This window comes from Equus przewalskii, chromosome 8 (assembly GCF_037783145.1).
Source record: "Equus przewalskii isolate Varuska chromosome 8, EquPr2, whole genome shotgun sequence".
NCBI lineage: Eukaryota > Metazoa > Chordata > Mammalia > Perissodactyla > Equidae > Equus > Equus przewalskii.
Window position 1 is genome coordinate 17,235,016 of NC_091838.1, and position 22,306 is coordinate 17,257,321.

General features: G+C 37.1%; 1 protein-coding gene across 1 annotated transcript in view; it reads right to left on the reverse strand.

Moving 5' to 3' along the window:
• The window catches only part of PREX2 (phosphatidylinositol-3,4,5-trisphosphate dependent Rac exchange factor 2), a 277,989-nt gene that overhangs the window by 31,041 nt on the left and 224,642 nt on the right, over nucleotides 1-22,306 (reverse strand). The window contains exons 36-37 of the mRNA XM_070630503.1: nucleotides 6,808-6,874; nucleotides 6,376-6,566 (exon numbers count right to left, since the gene is read on the reverse strand). Of these exons, the coding sequence (XP_070486604.1) occupies nucleotides 6,376-6,566; nucleotides 6,808-6,874 (258 nt within the window). The remainder of the gene's footprint in view (nucleotides 1-6,375; nucleotides 6,567-6,807; nucleotides 6,875-22,306) is intronic.

Consider the following 22,306-nt stretch of genomic DNA (forward strand, 5'->3'; position numbering starts at 1 on the left):
CTGAAGATTTAAAGTTCAGGTATTTCCACTAATCTTGTTACTGAATCTCTCAAATCATTTTTGGACAAAAAATAAATACATACATTTGAAACCTACATTTTCTTGCTGTGGCAATTTATTTTCTCCAGCCCACACCTAGGCTGTAACCTACATACAGAAGTCCCCAGAGTAAATCTACTCCTCTCACCTATGTTCTCACGGCACAGTGGACAAAGATGCAGCTTCCTCATCTGCCCCTTAGGACTCTGTCTTTACCTAAAGTCAGGTTACCTTGAATGCTCCACTTTTACAGGATTCTGCATTCCTTAATCTGGGCCTATTTGTCAATTTGTCCTTTGATGTCATGGTGATGACAGGATAAAATATTGCTAAGAAAGAGTCCTTTAAAGTTCAAACAAAAGTGGTTTTTAAAATTGGTAATTGATAGCTACCTGGAAAAGATGTTTATTTTTTTATTGCTTCTATGAACCGAAAGTCATCATGCTGTTTATCTTCATGTGAAGTAAAAACTGTTGCATTAAACAAATTGGTAATACACATTTCTCTTTAGTTGTTTTTATATTTTAACTCCTAGATTTCATTTTTCTAACAAATGCTTATAATCATACTTTGAGTCCTATTCTGTGGTCACCTGATGAGTTATATAAGCTACTGCTGATCAGGGAAGGGGAAGAGAAATGACTGAGAATTCAAACACTATTTGAAATGCTGTTAAATGTGAAACTATGTCTCAATTTCCAAATAACCAACTAAGAAATACATTTTGGATATAGACGCCTTTTAAGTTAGAAACCTCATATATATATATATATATATATATATATATATATATATATATATACACACACACACACACACACGATCTCTTAGTTCCTAAAATTTTATATACATTAAAACTAATTTCTACAAGGCATTAAAGAAAACGCAGTCTAATACTGGAACACATAGATGGTAGCTGGCTTGATGTTCATCATCATTATGTTTTTTAATAATGAGAACAGGCTGGCCTTGCCACAGACTGTTTCCATCTCCTCCCTGCGTGGGGCTCAGTACGGAAGAGAGTTATGACGCTGACTGGTGCCAAGTGCTGGGCCATTCCTGAGGCCCCTCCTGATGGTGCTGTTTACACCCCCCACTGGATGAGTGAACACAAGGCATGTTAGTTAAAAATGCAGGGCCGTGTTTCCTGGAGGAGATTCCTCCTCACCACAAAGCGTGAAGATAAAAGGTAATTTATGTGTACAGATCTCCAAGGTTTGGGTCCAAACACATCAAAGGTGAGTCAGACATGAGGCCTATGCTCAAATCACACACCTTCCTGTAAGGCTATACCAGGACTCTGACACCACTGAAAACCCATTACTAACAGATACAGAGAGCATGTGGACAAAAACTTCATGGAACAAGTCCTTAGAGGGAAAAACTGTGATTCTAGATTTCTTGCCCTCACTAGAAATTTCTTTGACATATCTTTTCAGGTGGCCTCTGGAAATCTCCACCCACTTGTTCCCACCGCTGAAGGAAGAAGCAGCTAAAGGAGTGGGAGGAAAATGGCCTCTTTGATTTTGGACACAGTAAGACTCATGCATCAAGTTTTATAACATTTGCAGTATATGATTTATATCGGTTAAAGGAAAACAGTTGACTATTAAGCAGAGGTGGGAATAAAGAACCAAAACAAAATGAAATACTTCATCAAACGGAAGGATGCTGCAGTAGGAAATAAAAGGGAAATTTAGAAATCCCTGTAGCATGCTTTTGGATTGCCTGCAACAAATAACTGGCATAAGTACAAAAGAGAACTTTAAAAGCCACAGTGCTCATTCAATACTTTAAAAATGTTCAATTTGGCAAAAAGTAAGCTTGCCTATAAAACAGATCTATGGACAATATATAAAAAACATCTTTGTAACAAAGCAAATTCAAAAGATATTCAAATGTTTGCATTTGTTAATCAGAGAAGAAGTATAAATTAAACTGCTACTGAAATATCATTGTACATGTTGTAGAGAAGCAAAAGATATAAGTGGATTCTAAAACTCTCTGCAGGCAAGGTAAAGGCGAAAGTGCCATCCAACTCTCTCATCTTCTGCTAGTGTTGTACATGAGCACAACCCTTTTGGGAACCTAAATAATAATATATTAACCAAAAAGGTTTAAGCTCTTTAACATAGTAATTCTATCTGGAAGATATTCTTGTTTTCTTTTAGTTTAATGGAAAATAAAAGTGAAATTTGAACAGTTACATAAAGAAACATGCCTCTCTGTAGGCACTGTGTGCAATGGAGAAAGAAGAGAAACCACAAAACTAACATCTCAGTAAACTGTGGTATTATCAGCTGGTTGGAGTATTATGTAGCAAATAAAAGCGATCATGAGAAAGCCAATGTGTAGATTTTAAAAATACATATATAGCTGCTATAAGCATAAAACAGATTATTAAACTATATATGTATACTGAATAAAACTATGTTCAAATGTGTGTTTGATAGAAGTTGCGAGAGAGGATTCAAAATGAAAATGAAACAAGGCATGTCAGGATAGAAAATTTTGGAAACTTTCCACTGATTGAACTACCTTTTAATAACATGTTTATATTGTTTAAGAGACAAAACTGGATCTTAAAAAGAGACAGTCCTATTTTTCTTCCACTATTCAAAAGCAACGGAGATATTTAATTTAAGTGTATGGTTGCAGAGGGTGTGGGCAGGAAAGTTCATCAGGAGAATTGTAACGCACAAGGATTACCTTAGGAAAGAGAATTGAGTAAAAACAAAGCCAGACTAAATAATACGAGAAGATTTTAATAATTCACCCTGAATTCTATTTCTTCTAATCTCACATTCACCATTGTATGCAACTCTGCCATCTAATTCAGGTTGGCATGAAAACATCTAGACATAAGTGCTAATTAAAACTGCCTTTTCATTCTGAAAAACTACATTCTCTTTAATATCAAACATATGCAGTATAATTCAATACTTTAAAAATATTTTAGATTCTTTTTTGCAATAAAATCGGAAAAGGCATGAAACTGACTATCGAATGGGGGTACCCTATTGTTGACCATTTCTCATTCTGATTTTAAAAGTAAATAATAAAAATAGTTTGTGTAATACTTATTCTGATTGACATTGCGAACTTCTCCCCTTTGCTGGAACCTGAGAGTAAACCTCCATGTTAATGTTTAGTGTAGGTGTGGATCGAGTTGGCTTCCTCTCTAGCTGCCTGAATTATAATTACTAAAGAATTATTTTAGGAACAGCGTTATGTGGGATTCCTGATTCTAATATAAATTAGCACACATTTCATCATCATGAAAAATCTAAGCGTAGCTTTCACTGAAAGATTAAAGATCACGTTAAACTCCCATTTTATTCTGCAGAATAAAGAAATAAAACCACACCATTTTCAAACAGTTTTAACCTTAAATTCTGCATGTGTCACAGGGCATTTGTGCCAACACCTCAGTCAACATCTCTGAAATGAACTAACTAAAGCTATATTTATTTTGAATTGTAAACATGGAAAAAGTCAAACTATTCTGAAATTTCACTGTTACTTGTGATTCTAACACACCAGTCAATGAATACAGCAATTGCAAAATAGTTGTGGAACACCAATCTATTTCTCCTATACAACATCAGGCAAATTCTAAAATTGCTCATGGAACATCTGAGAGAATCATTTGGACAACCTGGTCACGGTTCTAGGATTAAATGGAAGATTTAATTGCATTTACTTTCAGTAAATTAACTCAGAGGTCAGAAAGTATGCTTGTAGTTTCAAAGTTGGAAGTGTCTCCTTGGTTGTCACAGTATATTCAGTCCTCAGACAACTATGATCTTGCACCAGGGTAAGACAAAAACAGAAATAATCCAGGCAATGACACTCTGTCAAGGCCACAATGGCCTCCGTGCTTGAACGCATCATGCGCGTTCCCACTTGAGCTCCCACATTAGTCCTTCTGCTCCCTATGAGCAAATGCTCTTTCTCTGAGGTATTTATATAATTCACTCCATTTCATACCCGTCTCTAATGAAACTCCCTTGTTAAAAGGTGCTTTATCCCTTCTTCCCATCCTATCACCTTTTATACCTCTGACTTGTGTTCTTTTTATATTTATTCCACCTATCACATTACATATTTATTTGTTTACTTTATCATCTCTTGCCCCCAACACAATGCATACTATATGAGAGTAGGGACTTTATTTTTTCAATGCTCTATCCTACAACTAGAAGAGGGCTGGCACAGAATTGGTGCTCAATGCATATTTATTGGGTGACTGAATATTGAATGAATAAATGAATGAATCAATGGGAACAGAATGAATGAAATGAATTGATCAGAAGGGAGACATCACTTCTCTGCTAGTAAAAAAATTATGAAATAATATTTTCTTCACCTAGTTGCAGATGATATTTTCTTTTTTTTTTTTAAATTTTCATTTTTTTCGGATGTACATCATATTTCAAATTCTGGATACATTACATCATGTTCACCACCCGAACACTAATTATAGTGCATCCCCTCACGTGTGACCCTAATCACCCCTTTTGCCCTCCCCCCTACCCCCTTCCCCAATGGTAACCACCAGTCCAATCTCCAATGCTATGTGTTTTTTTTTTCTGTCATTTTTATCTTCTACTTATGAGTGAGATCATATGGTATTTGACTTTCTCCCTCTGATTTATTTCACTCAGCATAATACCCTCAAGGTCCATCCATATTGTCACAAATGGCTGGATTTCATCATTTTTTATGGCTGAGTAGTAGTCCATCGTGTATAAATACCACATCTTCTTTATCCATTCGTCCTTGATGGGCACCTAGGTTGCTTCCAAGTCTTGGCTATTGTGTATAACGCCACAGGGAACATAGGAGTGCAAGTATCTTTATGCCTTTGTGTTTTAAGTTCTTTGGATAAATACCCAGCAGTGGAATAGCTGGATCATATGATAAGCTTGCAATAGAGCACAAAGTACACAGCAATTAAAATAAAGGGGAAATTCTGTATATTTTGTCAACCACAAAAATGTAATGCTCCTTTCAGGGAAATGAAGTCTTGTCACATTTCATACGCAAGAACATGCTGTGTAGGACTTGAGAACTAGAATTCCAGGCATATCAAATTGAATCGAAATTTCAAAGATGACAACCTGCTGCCCTGAATCATCTTCTCCCCCTTTCTACCTCTTCCCCTTGATCCATCAAAACCCAGTTCACATATCACTTTCTTTGTGGAAGTTCTAACCATCTCAAAGATCTATTTTCCTTCTGAATCTTATTTTTTAGCTGTAACTTTCCTTGGTCACTTACATGTTCTTGTAGTCTAGGTTTACTTGTTATTTTTATGTTTTTGTTATCTTATTGTGTTATATTACTATTTATTATTATTTTTATTGTTTTTGTCGTGTGTTGTTCACGCTTCATGTCTCTAACATGAGCATCGCTGCTTCACGATGTTATATAGCCAACAGCACCCACTGGAGGCCTTCACAAGGGTTAAGTACTGAGTAAATCTGAATAAACAGTAACAACCATTCTTCAAATCTAACTGGCCTTGTACTGAGACTATGACAGGTGACAGAAGACTCTCTTCTGCCTACTCAGATTACAATGAGGACTAAAATCTGCCCTATTATTTCCACCTACACGGTTTCACTTTCTTGTGAAAATGAAGATGTGACAGAAGAGGAGCAAGTGATTATCAAGAAGGACTTGACTTGGGGTTCCCAACTCACACTTGGCATCTGATGTAGCCCTATGAATTCATACCCCTACCTTGCCTGTCCCAGACAGAGCACAGATGCCTAAGACAAACCACCTGAATAGGACCCATCTAAGATTTTCCCTTATACTTTCAGGAAGAGCATAGTGTGTGGGCCATCATCTTGCCAGGAGTAGGAAGGTAGTGGTAACCTCAAGGCAGCCGCTAGCTCACAAGAACTGGGTAAGAGGGATCCAAACTACTGAAGAATGTAAAGTCCATCAAGTGCACTGAAAAAAGTTCTGTTTAGCTAGTTGTACCAGCTCCTACCAAGCAAGTTCCTATAGCGAATAAAAATGATGCATAATTTTGTAGCTAAAGTATAAACCTTGTCACATAAATTCAAGGGTGATAAGATTCTGGGCAACGAGATATAAATATTGGATTGCATTCATTTGTATGAATAACTAGTCTCTGAAAGTCTAAGAACTAAAGCCAGGCAATATCGTGCAAGAATTATCTAATTTCCAAAATCTTATTCCAAATGCATCGAAGTCCTTTGAATGTTTCCAGTCATAATTTAATAAAGTCAAAGTATAAATAAGAACCTCCAAATGAAATTCGGCACAACAAAGACGAAGCGAGGCGGGGAGTCCACTCACCGATGCACGCCGCTGTTGCACATGATGATGTGGCAGGCCCCGAGCCTGCTGCACAGCTCCGAGGAAACGGACAGCAGTCCCACTCCAGAGGCACTGCAGGCTGTGTTCGCACAGGCAGCTGTGCGCTTGGATCTGATAAACGAAGCTACCAGTCGATAGAGCTCATCCAAAGCATTGAGAGGCCTCATTAGCTGCAGAAAACAGTGATGGACATCAAGTTCAATGTGTTTAGTAGAAAGGAATCCTTTTAGATGGGATACAATTTATAGTTGTTAAAACTTTTAATGATTAGTCTAAATTATTAGGGAGGTAAGAAAACTGGAGACTACAAATATTTATAATTACACATTGCTTACAAACAACAGCAGAAAAATTAAATAAAGGAGGTATATAAATGGCAAAGCATCAATAAATGCCATCATCTATTTTTACCTTATCTACATAGGCAGCTTTGGATGTAGAGTTTGGTGGTGAATTTGACTTGTCCAAATAGAATGCCCTGGAAGAATCCAAAGAATAAATGATCATTTATTGTTAGAAATGCATGAAGACAGACAAGTTTCACTGACTTGCTTTTAAAGACAAATTAATAGATAAAAGTGTTGAATACTAGGATGGGTGGGATTGCAAAAATGTCAATAGTCCTCTATTCAGAAAAATCATTAAAGCTGACACCAGCTCCACGACATACAGAGAATTTGTGCATGCCTCAACTTTCTCTTTTTCAATTTGGGGATAATGTCAGCTTCTACTTCAAAAGGCTGCCAAGAAGATTAAATGAGTTAATGCAAATAAAACACTTAGAACAGTACATAGCACAGAGTAAGCGCTCATTCATATTTGTAATAATTAATGTTACAAAAGTTGAAGAAATATATTTCTTATGACTATTGGAGAACATTACTCAGTTTTCATTTATTGTGCAAGTGTAAGATTATGAAAACAATATACAAAAAATGAATTTTAAACAGACTCCTGAGCTGGATTCTTTCACCCACTAAACAATGCTGAGATTGGAAGTCAAACCCTTTTCAAGGACACACTGCTCTTTTTTGTCACCAAAGTGCAATATGGTAACAACTACTTTAATACACTAAGTGAATCCTGCAATAATTAAATGCAATTTTTAAAGAATTATTCCCGAGTTTGCTTAGCTATCGGCTCAATGCTAAACAGAAATTTTAAGGGAATGACCCATGAAGACAGGATACATTTAAGTTATGTTTAATGTAGTATCCATTTTTGATGAGGTGAAATTATCTTCAGGATGTGAACACTTAACATTGATGGATCAAAATGAGTCCTATAACATTAGAATGATCGTCAGACTAGATAGTGAAATGAAACTGATTAGACAGGTATTTCAGACCACCATTTAGCACCTCAAAATATTGGCAGATTATTATCAAATGCATGGGTAGTAATGGGCAAAATCAGTGAGGGGGAACTTTCTGCCTAGCGCTGGTCTTCTGAGGCCCCCTAGATACACACACATAATGCTATTCCCAGTACTAGCAGTAGTGTTGTTCTTTGTCTTTTTAAGTAGCATGGATTAATCAAGTTTTACACTTTAAATTAGGAAAGCTTTACTTTAAGAGAAACTTCCAAAATGAAAACTATGGTCATTCTTAGGAGTTCGTGCTGTGGAGTCGATCCAACTACTAGTGCCCTGTGTACGGCAGAGCGGAACCCTGCCCGGTCTTTTTGCTCCATCCTCTCCCCTCCCGGTGTTGTATCAGATGATGCTCCACTGTATTCACAGGATTTTCACAGCCAATTATTTTCAGCAGTGGGTGGCCAGGTCCTTCTTCCTAGTCTGTCTAGTCTGGAAGCTCCACTGAAACCTGTCCACCAGGGGTGACCATGCTAGTAATTGAAATACTGGTGGCATAGCTTTCAGCATCACAGCAGCATATAGCCACCACAGTATGACAACTAACAGACCAGTGGTGTGGTTCCCTGACTGGAAATGAACCCTGAGCCATGGGAGTGAGAGTGTCAAATCTTAACCACTAGACCACGAGCATAGTCACTGAGAATTAGTTTATTTACCTCTCAAATATAAATTCAAGCAACAACAAAAATAATTTTTAAATAGGTTAGTATCCAAAGTTGGTTGTTACTTATTCTGATTCATTGTGAACTCCTAAGAGATTTCCGTGGACCATCTTGGAACAATGGCGGTGCCTCAAAGCTGGAACCCACAGAGATATCTTGACCAGATGTCCCCAAACCTTTCCTCAAGTGTGCTTGGTAGAAAAAGCAATGTCATAAAAAAAGAGCACACAAGTCCACAGATGAAGTATTCCCTCAACCTGACACAGCACATAATGCTGCCAGGAGTATGGGGATGACAGTAACCCCAGGCAGTGTCCAGCTCACATCGACTGCGTTACGGTGACATGAACCACTGCAAAGTGGAACATCCATCAAGTGCCATGAAAATACAGTTCCATTTAGGTGGTTGAGTGAATATCTACTAAGAGCATTGGGTCCACAGCAATATCAAAGGAATTCGAGATATTTTAAATTTTCTAGATTTTCTCCAGTATCAGAAGGTGATAACAATCCAAGAGGTTGGCTGTTATGAGAAGAGGAAAAGAGCTTCAATTGTGTGAGGTAAAAAAATATGCAATGCGGGGCTGGCCCAGGGGCCGAGTGGTTGAGTTCGCACACTCCGCTGCAGGCGGCCCAGTGTCTCGTTGGTTCGAGTCCTGGGCACAGACATGGCACTGCTCACCAAGCCATGCTGAGGCAGCGTCCCACATGCCACAACTAGAAGGACCCACAACAAAGAATATACAACTATGTACCGGGGGGCTTTGGGGAGAAAAATGAAAAATAAAATCTTTAAAAAGAAAAATACGCAATGGGGCTGGAGCTACGTTCAAACGAATGAGCAACTTAGACCGGAGTGGGTAGACTCTGCAGGGCCTTACAGGCCCTGATGAAGAGTTTGGGTTTTAATTTTCCTCATTACCAGAAGACTGGTTGTTTTATAACTGTATTGCCGTGCATAAAAATTCCTGTTCTGCTGAAAGTTCTGAGTGTCTTTTCATTTCAATTACACAGGTATACATTTACGCTAAAACTATGAAAACCCATGTATACACCACTATGCTTTAACAAATCTTAGCATTTTGCACTTTGACTTCACCTATGAAAGAAATGAAACATTAGAGATACACGCAAGCCTCTTATTGTTCACCCTTCTCCACTCCCATTCTTGTTTCAAGCTCTCCCTCCCCGGGGTAAACATCACCCAGAAGCTGGCATCTACCACTTCCATGCTTTACAAGGTCACCCATGTGGCTAGCCCATGCAGAGGTACCAAAGAATATCTGTGATCATTCTTCCCCATCCTTGTTCACAGTGACGTTACTAGAATTTCAACCTTTGGTATTTTTACTTTCAATTAGCATATATTTGTTGGCCATCTGTATTTCTTCTTCTTTTATTGCCTGATTGTATTTTTTACCTTTGGTTAGGCTTACTTTTTTTCTTTTTTTTTTTGAGGAAGATTAGCTCTGAGCTAACATCTATTGCAAATCCTCCACTTTTTGCTTGAGGAAGATTATTGCTGAGCTAACATCTGTGGCAATCTTCCTCTGTTTTGTATGTGGGATGCCACCACAGTATGGCTTGATGAGCTGTGTGTAGGTCCGTGCCCAGGATCTGACCCTGCAAACCCCGGTCTGCTGAAGCAGAGTGTGAAATTAACCACTACACCATTGGGCTGGCCCCAGTCTTACTTTTTTTTTTCCACATAGAAATTAGTTATTACTTTTTATAGCAAGAGTTAAATTTGATGACATTTAGAAGTTTCTGTTCCTCTTTACTTTTTTTTTTATCCACATTTTCTTTCTAGGCCTTCTTCCTCAACAATATTCAGTTTTTTAAAGTTGATTATTCAATTAATATTTTTGGTCAGTACCTGTCAGTGGTTTACTCTGGCATAAAATTCTAGACTCTGGATTGACAGTACATTTTTCCCCTCAGTACTGCTCTTGCTGTCTGCTCTCAATCCTACTGTCTTTGTTTGGGGGCTAGTCTATATTTTTCTCTGAAAGGTTAAGATTTGCTTTTTATCCTTGAAGCGCTGAAGTTTTACCATAAAGTGCTTAGGCTTTGATTTATTTTTATTTATCCAGCTAGGTTCTCATAGGGTACTTTCAACTTGAGGAGCTTTGTCTTCAATTCTAAAATAATCTCAGCTATTATCTCTGTGCATAATCTCATGGGTTTTCTCTCATTCTCTCTCTCTCTCCGCACACATACACATATACACACACAGACATGCACATGGCATAAGCACACACACACACACGTATGTACTTTCTTTTAAGATCTTATTTTCCCAGTACTGCATTTTGGGTGATTTCCTAAGTAATATCTTCCAAATGAAAGAACTCTGTCTTTGTCAAGTCTAGAGTTTATCTTTTCTACTGGGAATTTTATTTCAATGACTCTCTTTTTCATTTCTAAGATTTCTGCTTATTCTTATTTCATTTCTACCACTAAAATGCAAAATCCCCATAAGAATGTAAACTCTCTATGTTGATACAAATTTTATTTACTTTCATTTATTGCTGCATCTCCAATGCCTCTAAGAGTGTGTAGAACATAGCACGATCTTAACAAATACTTGTAAATAAGGAACTGGATAATTGACTATTTTTATTTTAGGATTTTCTCCCTTTTTCATGGATAGCAATCCTTTGTCTATATTTTGTGCATCCAAAATTTACTTTGCCAGGCTGTTCCAATATTTTAATTTCTTCTGAGTCAAATTTATTTTCAATGGTCAATTTTGTTGGCTCTTTCTTAGTGTTAAGCTTCCTAATGTGCTTTGTAATTTTGTTTTTCAAGTTCATTTGAAATGGGAGGATTTTTTAATTTAGTTTTATTTAGTTTTTTGATGCAGCTCCATCCCCTATCTCTCATCATCCTTCTCTTACAAATGATCCTGTGCTCACTTTGTGCTCAGAACCAGCTATCTCTAATCAGTTTCATAGTGGTGACTCAAGTATTACGTTGTGTTGACATCTGGATTATTACCAGTCACATCACTGAACCAGTGAGTGATTTGGTTCAGTTCCTAGTCTAATGGCTGTATTGGCTTCCTCTTGCCATCTTAAGCCCTGTCTGCCATCACACATCCACAAAAGCTACAGTCTCAAGCAGTAGTAGGCAGCCAATTTTTCATCCTTTGCTCAGAAGTGAAGACCTTCTGTCCTCCCTGGTTTCAAACTGTAAGGCTGGCTCTGGATCTCCACCTAGTGTAGAATGCCTTGAATTTCCCATTACCCTGAAGAAGTGGTACCCGCCCCCTCGCTCCCCCTCCAGAGGCCAGCAGGCCAGAGGCCTCAGCACAGCTTACAGCTCATCACTTGCATTTCGTTTTGATTTATGGGCCACTGAGACGACAAATTATGAGCTCAGCTGTGACTTTTACATTTTCTGTCTTCATATTTTATCTAACACGGCAAAAGCTTGGAACGGAGGTGGTACTTCAAAGCTGGAACCCACAGAGACACGTTGAACAGAGTGCCTCATGCCTTCCCTCAAGTATGCTTAGCAGAAAAAGTAATGCAGTGAAAAAGAGTACATAAGTCCACGGACAAATTATTCAGCCTTCCAGGGTCTCAAGTACCTCATTTTTACAATGGATATTAGAATTGTCTAATGTATAGATAGCAAAATGTTGAAGATTAATCAATGCATATGAAGTGCTCAGTACTGTGGAAAGCAAAGAGGACTCATTCAATAGACAGTAATAACTATTACTCAGATGCACACAGTGGGAGGTGTCTTGGAGTATTTTTAGCCATGGCAAGGAATAAAAATAAGGCCGAAACTTCCTGCTTTCCCTAAGGCCATCTAAAATATTTTATGATACCTGTAAAAAATGAAAATGAAGGTAGATATTTGGAATTTACATAATTTCATGATCAGCGCATGAGTCGAGGTTCAGGTGTAAAAAGAAAAGAAGCTTTTTTAAAAGTAGAGCGTTTTTTCAATGGCTTAATCAGGTGCATTGACTGTAGAAACTGCCGCTCTTCTGTCCCTCGAATCATTGGGGAAGAAAAATGTTCTGTAAGAGCAGTCCACGGATCATTACCACCACTCAGGAAACCGTCACAACAGAAAGCTGCCACTACAGCTGGCCACACTGAGCACTCTGCCTCCTTTCTGAAAGAGATGTTCCTTTCAAAAAAAGTTGTCACTGATTTAGCCAGTTAAGAGCAGAATCATGTGGATCTAATTCTGCTATATTCACTTAAATTGACTTGGCAGAAATCTTCAAATTTTCCATAGGGCAAAATCTATAAAGGAAAAAAAAAACCCTATTTGATGACGAGAGCCAGTAGAAAAATAACTTTTATATATTTAAGATGTATAAATGTTCACATCAAGTGAAGCCTTATTCAGTAACAATCTCATCTTTTCTAAGCGGCGATATAGCAGAACTGAAATAGAAAAAGCATCTCATGACATAACTGCATCTTCAAAATACTCTTAGAAGATAAAGACCTACTACGAATTCAGAGTTAAAGATATTTACTGATCCAGACTTGTGCAAGAAGTTAATATTTGTTAATCCATTATTATGCAAAGCAATGAATTATTATAAAATATATCTATGCACTGATGAAGTCTAGAGAAAATAACTGTGAAATATAGCCATCTTGATTTACATAGGCAACAAATATTTTAATTCAATCAATTATTTGTTAAAATAAGAATTTGGGTTTGAGGGTATGCCCCATCAGAAGAAAGGTTTTCAGCCAGTATTTTACCATCCCTAAGGTTTACAGGTATTCACAGAACTTCAGCATTTTTCAGAATATGACAGCCATGGGCAGGAAATAAACTTCTAATGTACTTCCTTTAATTATAAAAGTTTTGCAATGCCTCTAATCAAAATTTATGAGAGAGTTAATGGGAAAATTGGATTACTGCCCAAACTGACCATAGTTTATTATGCTTCTGAGGTTAGGAAGAATGAAGTCATGGTCCTTTGTTTCAATACAGCAAATCTCATTAAGCCCATTTTGAAAGGGCTGCTGCTACTTTATATAGGCTGAACAGCAAGTTTCCCTTCATGCTGGCATACATCAGGCTTCACGGTCACAATTTGAAAATTAATTCTGCCACACAAAATGGATATATTATGGTAATATTTTTTCATCTAGTCCCGATAGAATAAAATACCCATGAAAGAGGTGATAATGTTATAAGTTACAATAAGTAGTACTATAAATATATCCAAATGAGATAACAACATTGAAACTACTCTTGGGCGTTTATCTCACACAATCTAATATCGAAGACAAGTACACGGGTATCTGTAATTCAGGGCAGAAACAGAGAGGTGAGTTAAAAGGTGCCAAAAGGTCTCGGAAAGCCCACATGAGGCAGAAGAAAGGCCACATAAGAATATGGCGTAAGAGCTGGACTTGCGCAGATGGATGGGATTCCGGACAGGTCAAAATGCAAAAGCAGCATTTCAAGTGCAGGCGAGGCCATGAACAAAAGACCAGATATAGAAATGGATGGAGCCAATTTGGCTGAAGAGCAAGTTCGTGTAAGGTAGGGAGAGAGAATGTTGGGCAAGCAGGCTGGATCCATATTGTGGGGAACTTAAATACCAAACTAAAGAATCGTAATTAATTTGTTAAACAATGGAGAAGCATTACAGTAAATGCTAAGCTACCAGTAAAAAAGTAAGAATAAATAGAAAAAAATACATGACACATAAGACATGAAAATTTAGGGAATTTAGAACTGCAAGAGACCCTGGAAATGAAAAGAATCATCCTGGATTCACAGCAAGACTGTGACCAAGGCAACAGAAATAGGGAATTGATGTTTGCTGTGAAAGAAGGAAAATGAGTTTGAAGAACACTGAGATTAGTTTATGTAGAGTTATGCAAGGTAAGATAGTAATTTAAAAACTAGGAAAATGCTTTCTCCAATGGGTAAAGAATTAGGATCATTGTTCCATAGGGTCAGGCTGGCGCTCCGGGGATGGTCTGGCTTCCACACAGAGAGACAATGCAATAGCCTGTTATAAAATATTTAAATCTGTTAGTTCTGTCATTAGAGATACATAGAGGTTAAACCAATGACAAAAGTGACATTCTTCTCATTTGGCACTGTTTTTGCTTCTTTTTTCTGGGCATGTTGGAAGACACCCAATTTCCAAGAGAGATGATTAAGGTGTAATGCTGCTAGTACTTTATAAATAAGGAGGAATAACCGAAATATTCAGCTCAGATCTCTGTTATATTCTTGTTTCTTCCCCAGATCATTGCTTATGAGATAAACTCTATATTTATAATAATTTATATATGTAAAATAATTTTTATATATTATATAATTTATAATAATTTATGGAAATTTCTTATGGAGATTTTCCACCTGACCAGACTCATTTATGCTTCTCTTAATATCATGCCCTATCCAAAAATATTCTAAACTGTATCAGGTAGCTTTTGGATTTTAGCAGTTACTCTGCATTTCAAAAAAGGAACTATAACAGTGTTTTGTTGATGGTTTCCTTTGCTGTGCAGAAGCTTCTTAGTTTGATGTAGTCCCATTTGTTTATTTTCTCTTTTGTTGTATGTGCCTGAGGAGACATTTCCAAAAAGATATTGCTAAGATCAATGTCAAAGAGTGTACTGCCTATGTTTTTCCTAGGAGTTTTATGGTTTCAGGTCTTACCTTCAAGTCTTTCATCCATTTTGAGTTAATTTTTGCGTATGGGTCTTTGGGTGGTGAACATGATGTAATCTACACAGAATTCGAAATCTATTATGATGTACACCTGAGAGTTATATAATGTTATAATCCAATGTTATTGCAATAAAAAAATAAAAAAATAATGAAGAAGAAATAGAGAATTTGAATAGACAAATCACAAGTAAGGAGATCAAAACAGTAATCAAAAAACCTCCCCAAACATAAAAGTCCAGGACCAGACAGCTTCCCTGGTGAATTCTACCAAACATTCAAAGAAGACTTAAGACCTAACTTTCTCGAACACTTCCAAAAAATTGAAGAGGAGGGAAAGCTTTCTAACTCATCTACGAAGCCAACATCATCCTCATACCAAAACTAGATAAGTATAACACACAAAAAGAAAGCTACAAGCCAATATTACTGACGAACTGAACCTTGTAGAAACCTCCTGTAAAACCAGCTTAAATTCATCACGTTACACATTTTTAGAATAAGTAATAAAGAAACTAACAACAACAACAAAAGTTTAAACAGGAATTGATATTTTAAAAAGTATTAGTTATTTATGTCTTATACCTTATATGTGAAAATAAATGCCCAGTCCATTATATTTTAGTTAATCAGGGTTTGAATAGCAAATCCATTGCTTTCTAGCCTTAACTTTGGCAAGTTATATAACTTCTCTGAGTTTGCGCATCCGTAAAGTAGATATGATAATAACGTCTATCTTTTAGTGTTGTTAGGAGTGTTAAATGACAAATTAAATTGCTACATAAGATGATGTAAAAAAACAAAAATAACAATTATGTCTCCAGAAAGTGTGGCACTTCCATATTGAAAAATGGCGAATTTTTAGGTTTAAAATCATAAAAGTCTTGGGGCCAGCCTGGTTGCATAGTGGTTAAGTTCTTGTGCTCTGCTTTGGCAGCCTGGGGTTCACGGGTTGGGATCCCAGGTATGGACCTATGCACGCTCATCAAGCCATGTGGTGACCTACATAAAAAACAGAAGAAGACTGGCACAGATGTTAGCTCAGGGACAATCTTCCTGAAGTAAAAAGAGGAGGATTGGCAACAGATGTTAGCTCAGGGCCAATCTTCCTCACCAAAAGAAACAAACCAAAAAACTCATAAATGTCTTATAATGGCTCAATTGACAGTAAGTTAACAGGTCAGCTTCTTCTCCTTCATCTCTTTTTCTGTATTCCTTATTTCACTCCAGTCAGCCTTCAAAATTACCTTTATAAAGCACAGATACGAATGTTTCACTACTGTGTTTAAAGTCATTCAAATTTCTCCAGCACCACACGTCTATGATTTGGGCATTCAAGGTCTCTCCTAATAATCTACTGACAGACATCTCGCCCCATCTCTCACCTCTTCACCCTGCCATGTTCATGCCTGATTCACCCAACCCACCATCCATGTGAAAACATCCCCACCTTCTCTCCTATTAGTCCCTCTGCCTGGAATTCCCTCTCACCTCCTTCTGCTCGGCAAAATTGCACTGATCTGTCAAAACTCTGCACAAATATGACTTCTCCTTGAGAACTTCCCCACTGAAACAAATTCATCTCACCATATTATACTGAGTTGCACTCATTCTGTTGTCTTTGCTAAACTGCCTATTCTCAGTGGGCAGAGACCATTTTTCTTTATTTGTAATCCCATAACCAAAGACAATGCCTGACATAGTATGTATCTAATACTCGATGTAGAATTTAACTGAATTGAATTTTATTCCTTGAGAGCTATAAAGGAGTTGGAGTTACCATACTGTCAAGCAACTACATATGTGTGACCTAATAGAGGAAATATATTAAATTTAAAAATAGACAAAATAATTATTATGCATATTTTAAAAAGGATTCTTTGTTTGCAGGAAAGAGTCTCCTTAAGTTTATAAATATTAGGCTATATCTCAATCAACACTGAAGACTGATACTTAAAGGAAAGTATCCGACAATCACCAGAACTTTAAATTTGAGAGGAAGGGTATTTAATAATCCCTCCTCAGTGACAGACAACTACAATCAAGAGAAGAATATTCGTAGGGTCCTTTGCAGGCCTCACAGTGCTACTGTTTTACCAAAAATGACGCCAGCCAGAAACAATACAGAAAAATTCTTGTTCAGGTCTAAGTAGGAAAATATTAAAACAAACATGATTAAGTACTATTACATTGAGATTTTAAGTGCCTGACTCCTGGCTTTTAAAGTTTTATACTAGAACCTATAAAAAGTTGTGCTTTCCATTACCAGCAAGATTCAAGGCCCTTAATACAGTACCTGACACATAGCAAGTCACCCAACGTTAGCTGTCATTGTTAGCATAATTCATTCCTTATACAACCCAGTCTTATACAATACAATCTTTATACAACCAATCCCATTTATAATCGCAATAAAAAGAACAAAGTACCTAGGAATAAATTCAACCAAGGAAGAAAAAGAACTACACACTGAAAACTATAAGACATTGTTGAAAGAAGTCAAAGAAGACAGAAAGAAATGCAAAGACGTTCTGCGCTCATGGATTGGAAGAATTAACATAGTAAAAATATCCATGTTACTAAAGCAATCCACAGATTTGAGGCAATCCCCATCAAAGTCCCAATGACTTTTATCACAAAAATAAAACAAAGAATCCTAAAATTTATAGGCAAGAACAAAAGATCCCAAAGAGCCAAAGCAATCCTGAGAAAAAAAGAACAAAGCTGGAGGCATCACACTCCCCGATTTCAAAGAATACTGCAAAGCTATAGTGATCAAAACAGCTTGGCAGGAAAACAGACACAGATCAGAGAAACAGAATTGAGGGTCCAGAAATAAACCCAGACATTTATGGACAGCTAATCTTTGACAAAGGAGCTAAGAACATACAATGGAGAAAGGAAAGTCTCTTCAATAAATGGTGCTGGGAAAATTGGACAGCCACATGCAAAAGAATGAAAGTAGACCATTGTCTTACACCATACACAAAAACTAACTCAAAATGGATTAACGACTTGAAGGTAAGACCTGAAACCATAAAACTCCTAGGAAAAACACAGACAGTACACTCTTCGACATTGATCTTAGCAATATCTTTTTGGAAATGTCTCCTCAAGCACAGAAAACAAAAGATAAAATAAACAAATGGGACTACATCAAACTAAGAAGCTTCTACACGCAAAGGAAACGATTAACAAAACGAAATGACGACCTACCAAATGAGAGAAGATATTTGCAAGTCATATATCTGACAAGGGGTTAATATCCAAAATATATAAAGAACCCATACACCTCCACAACAAAAAAACAAACAACCTGATTAAAAAATGGGCAGAGGATATGAACAGACATTTTACTGAAGAAGATATACAGATGGCCAACAGGCACATGAAAAGATGTTCAACATCACTAATTATAAGGGAAACACAAATTGAAACCACAATGAGATATCATTTCATGCCTGTTGAAAAGGCTACTATTTTCCATCTGTCAGGATGGAAACTAGACTGTTGGTGCTGAACATGATGCAACCTAAACAGGAGTCAAAATATAACGATGTACACCTGAAATTTATATAATGTTATAAACTAATGTGACCTCAATTTTTTAAAAAGTTTATTATTAAAAAGACAAGAAATAACAAGTGTTGGAGAGAATGTGGAGTGAAGGGAACCCTCATACACTGCTGGTGGGAATGAAAATTGGTGCAGCCACTATGGAAAACAGTATGGAGATTCCTCCAAAGATTAAAAATAGAACTATCATATGATCCAGCTATCCCACTTCTGGGTATTTATCTAAAGAACATGAAAACACTAAATTTGAAAAGATATAAGCACCCCTACATTCACCGCAGCATTATTCACAATAGCCAAAACTTGGAAAGAACCTAAGTGCCCACTGATGGATGAATGGATAAAGAAGATGTGGTGTATATATATATATATATATATATATATATATATATATATATATATATAATGGAATACTATTCAACCATAAAAAAAGATAAAATCTTGCCATTTGCAACAACATGGATGGACCTTGAGGCTGTTACGCTAAGTGAAATAAGTCCAATGGAGAAAGACAAATACCGTATGATTTCACTCATATGTGGAAGATACAACAAGAACAACAACGGAACACGTAGATACAGAGGACCGATTGATGGTTACCAGACAGGAAGAGGAGAGGAGAGAGGGCGAATGAGGTAAGGGCGATATTTATACCATGATGGATGGCAACTAGACTTTTGTGGTGAACATGATGTAGTCTATACAGAAGTCAAAATAGAATGATGTACACCTGGAATTTATATAATGGTATAAACCAGTGTTACCTCAATAAAAATTTTTAAATAAAAACTGTATATATATAGAAGGTGTACAGTATGATGAGCTGATATATATATACATATTGAAATGATTACTAGAGTCAAACCAATTAACATATCATGTCCTCACATAGTTACAAGTTTTTGTGTGTGATGAGTACACCTGAATTCTACTCTTAGCATACTTCTACTGTTGAACAGAGTGTTAAGTATAGACATCATGCCTGTACATTAGATCTCTAGACTTAGTCATTGTACCTAACTGTAAATTTGTACCCTTTGACCAACATCTTATTTCCCCCACCCCAAGCCCCTGGTAACCTCTGTTCTACTCTGCATCCAAGAGTACAACTTCTTTTTTTTTAGATTCCACACATAAACGAGATCATAGAGTATTTGTCTTTCTCTGTCTGGCTTATTTCACTTAGCATAATGCCCTCCAGGTTCATGCCACTCTGTCCTGGTCTGCAAGGTCTGCTGAGGAATGTGTTGATAGCCTTATAGGAGTCTCCTTTGTACGTGAGGAATTGTTTTTCTCTTGCCACTTTAAAAATTCTCTCTTTGTCTTTGATTTCAGACAATGTTATTATAATGTGCTTTAGAGAAGATCTTTTTGGGTTGAAACTTTTGGGAGACCTATAATCTTCATGAACTTGGATGTCCAAATTTCTGCCCAGATTTGGGAAATTCTCAACTATTATTTCTTTAAATCAGCTTTTTGTTCCTTTCTCCCTCTTTTCTCCTTCTGTGACTCCAATAACGCATAGGCTGTTTCTCAGTGGTGTTCCATAATTCATGTAGGCTTTACTCACTCTTTTTCATTCCTTTTTCTTTTTGTTCCTCTGACTAGATAATTTCAGATGTCTTGTCTTGGAGTTCACTGATTTTTTCTTCTGCTTGGTTGAACCTCCTGTTAAAGCTGTCTATTAAATTCTTCAGTTCAGTCACTGTATTTGTCAACTCTAGGATTTGTTTGGTTTCTTTAATGGTTTCTATTCTGTGTTAAACTTCTCATTTTGTTCATGCATTGTTTTTCTAATTTTGTTTAGTTGTCTATCTGTGTTTTCTTGTGGTTCACTCAGTTTCTTAAAGAGGATTATTCTGAATTCTTTGTTAGACAGTTTATAGATGTTCATTTATTTAAAGCGGGTTATTGGAGCTTTATTAGTTTCCTTGGTGGTGTCCTGTTTCCTTGATCATCCATGATGCTTGTGGTCTTACATTGGTTTCTATGCATTTGAAGAAGTGGGCAACTTTTCCAGTCTTTCCTGACTGGCTTCAATAGGGAAAGCTTTTCACCAGCCTCTCCAGAGATTCTGAGTGGCCATCTGGTGGAGTCTGCAGGCAGGCAAGTCTGGTATCTGGGTCTGCAGGCGGGCAGGCTTGGTGTCTGGGTCCACAGGGACTAGCCTGGTGCCTGGGTCCACAGGAGCCCACCTGGAGCCTGGGGTCATGGGGATTGGCCTGGTGCTAGGGTCTGTGGTGAAGCTGGGTGCTCAGTTTACTCTCCTCCCCCCTTGGGGAGGGTGTCTCTCTGCATGCTGGGTTGGCCAGGCTTAGGGGAGAGGTGACAAGGTAACTCGAAACTGTCTTTCCCACACTCTTCAAAGCATCTTTCCTTATCTATGCTCCACTCAGGTGCTATAATCTCTGACCTGGAATCCTTGGCTCTTGTGAAGGAATTTTTATTCATGGACAGTAGTTCAAATTGATGTTTCTGTGAGGAGAGGAGCATTGGAAACTGCTTTACCACCATCTTGCGGGGGTCACTTCCCCCTATTATTAATTCTTGCAGACCCATTTTCAACATCAGCTTCTCTCTCAAACTTCCTAAGTATCTTCAGAGTCAGCAGCTCTTCCATACACCCCGGCACCCAGGACATTCCTTAATGTCAGTATCTACTGTTGTGCATTGCAAGGATTGTTTACATGTCTCTTTCCCCCACTAAACTATAAGCACCTAAAGACAGACACAACATACACTTTATTTTTATTACTCCATCACTTTACACAGTGCCATGCACACTGTGACTCATTCAGTATATTTTAGTTGAATAAATGAATAATTAAATTTCTTAAACTTACTGATAAATAACAGCTCTAAACCATTTCCAAGAAGAATGCGTCTTCTTTCAAGACAAATTTTGTGTAAAAAAGTATTGGAAATCATCTATCACGAATGGTAGCTATTGGTCAAGAAAAAAATGCCAAGCATAATAAATTTTCATCATCACAAAACATACATCACTCTTAATATTTTGCTTATGAAACTTATGTATAATAGAAAATAAATAACTGTATGAAAAAGGCAAAGTCACTGCCTTATCTTAACCTTTTGAAGTCATTAATTAAAATCAGCTGAAGTAGCATCACCATTTTTCTGATATTAAGGCAGAGAACAATTCAGAAACGACCCTCATTTTCTAAATAACCATAGACATCTGCTTCAGAGGGAAGGTCAGGGAAAATGTAATATGAGTAGAAATATGGAAATACAGACATTAGAAAGATGTCATTAGCAGAATTTAGAGACAGTGAATAGGATAAGCGAAAATGCACTGAGAAATTGAGCTCCTTTGGGACTCTTTTTCAGTAATTTCATTCTTTAGATGAGCAAACAGAACAAACGTAAGTTTTAAAGAAATATTTTGAATTGAATATAATCTTCACGAGGACAGGAACTACATCATTTTTATCACTGCGTGCCCAGCACCTAGAAAACTGCCTGACCCAAAGGTCAGTAAATATTTGTTAAATGAATCAATAAATTAATAATTTAAGGGTAAATGAAAATCAGTATTCATGGACCAGAAATAATCTCGTGCACTATGTACTGAGTACTTTTCTTCCCACAAAGAACT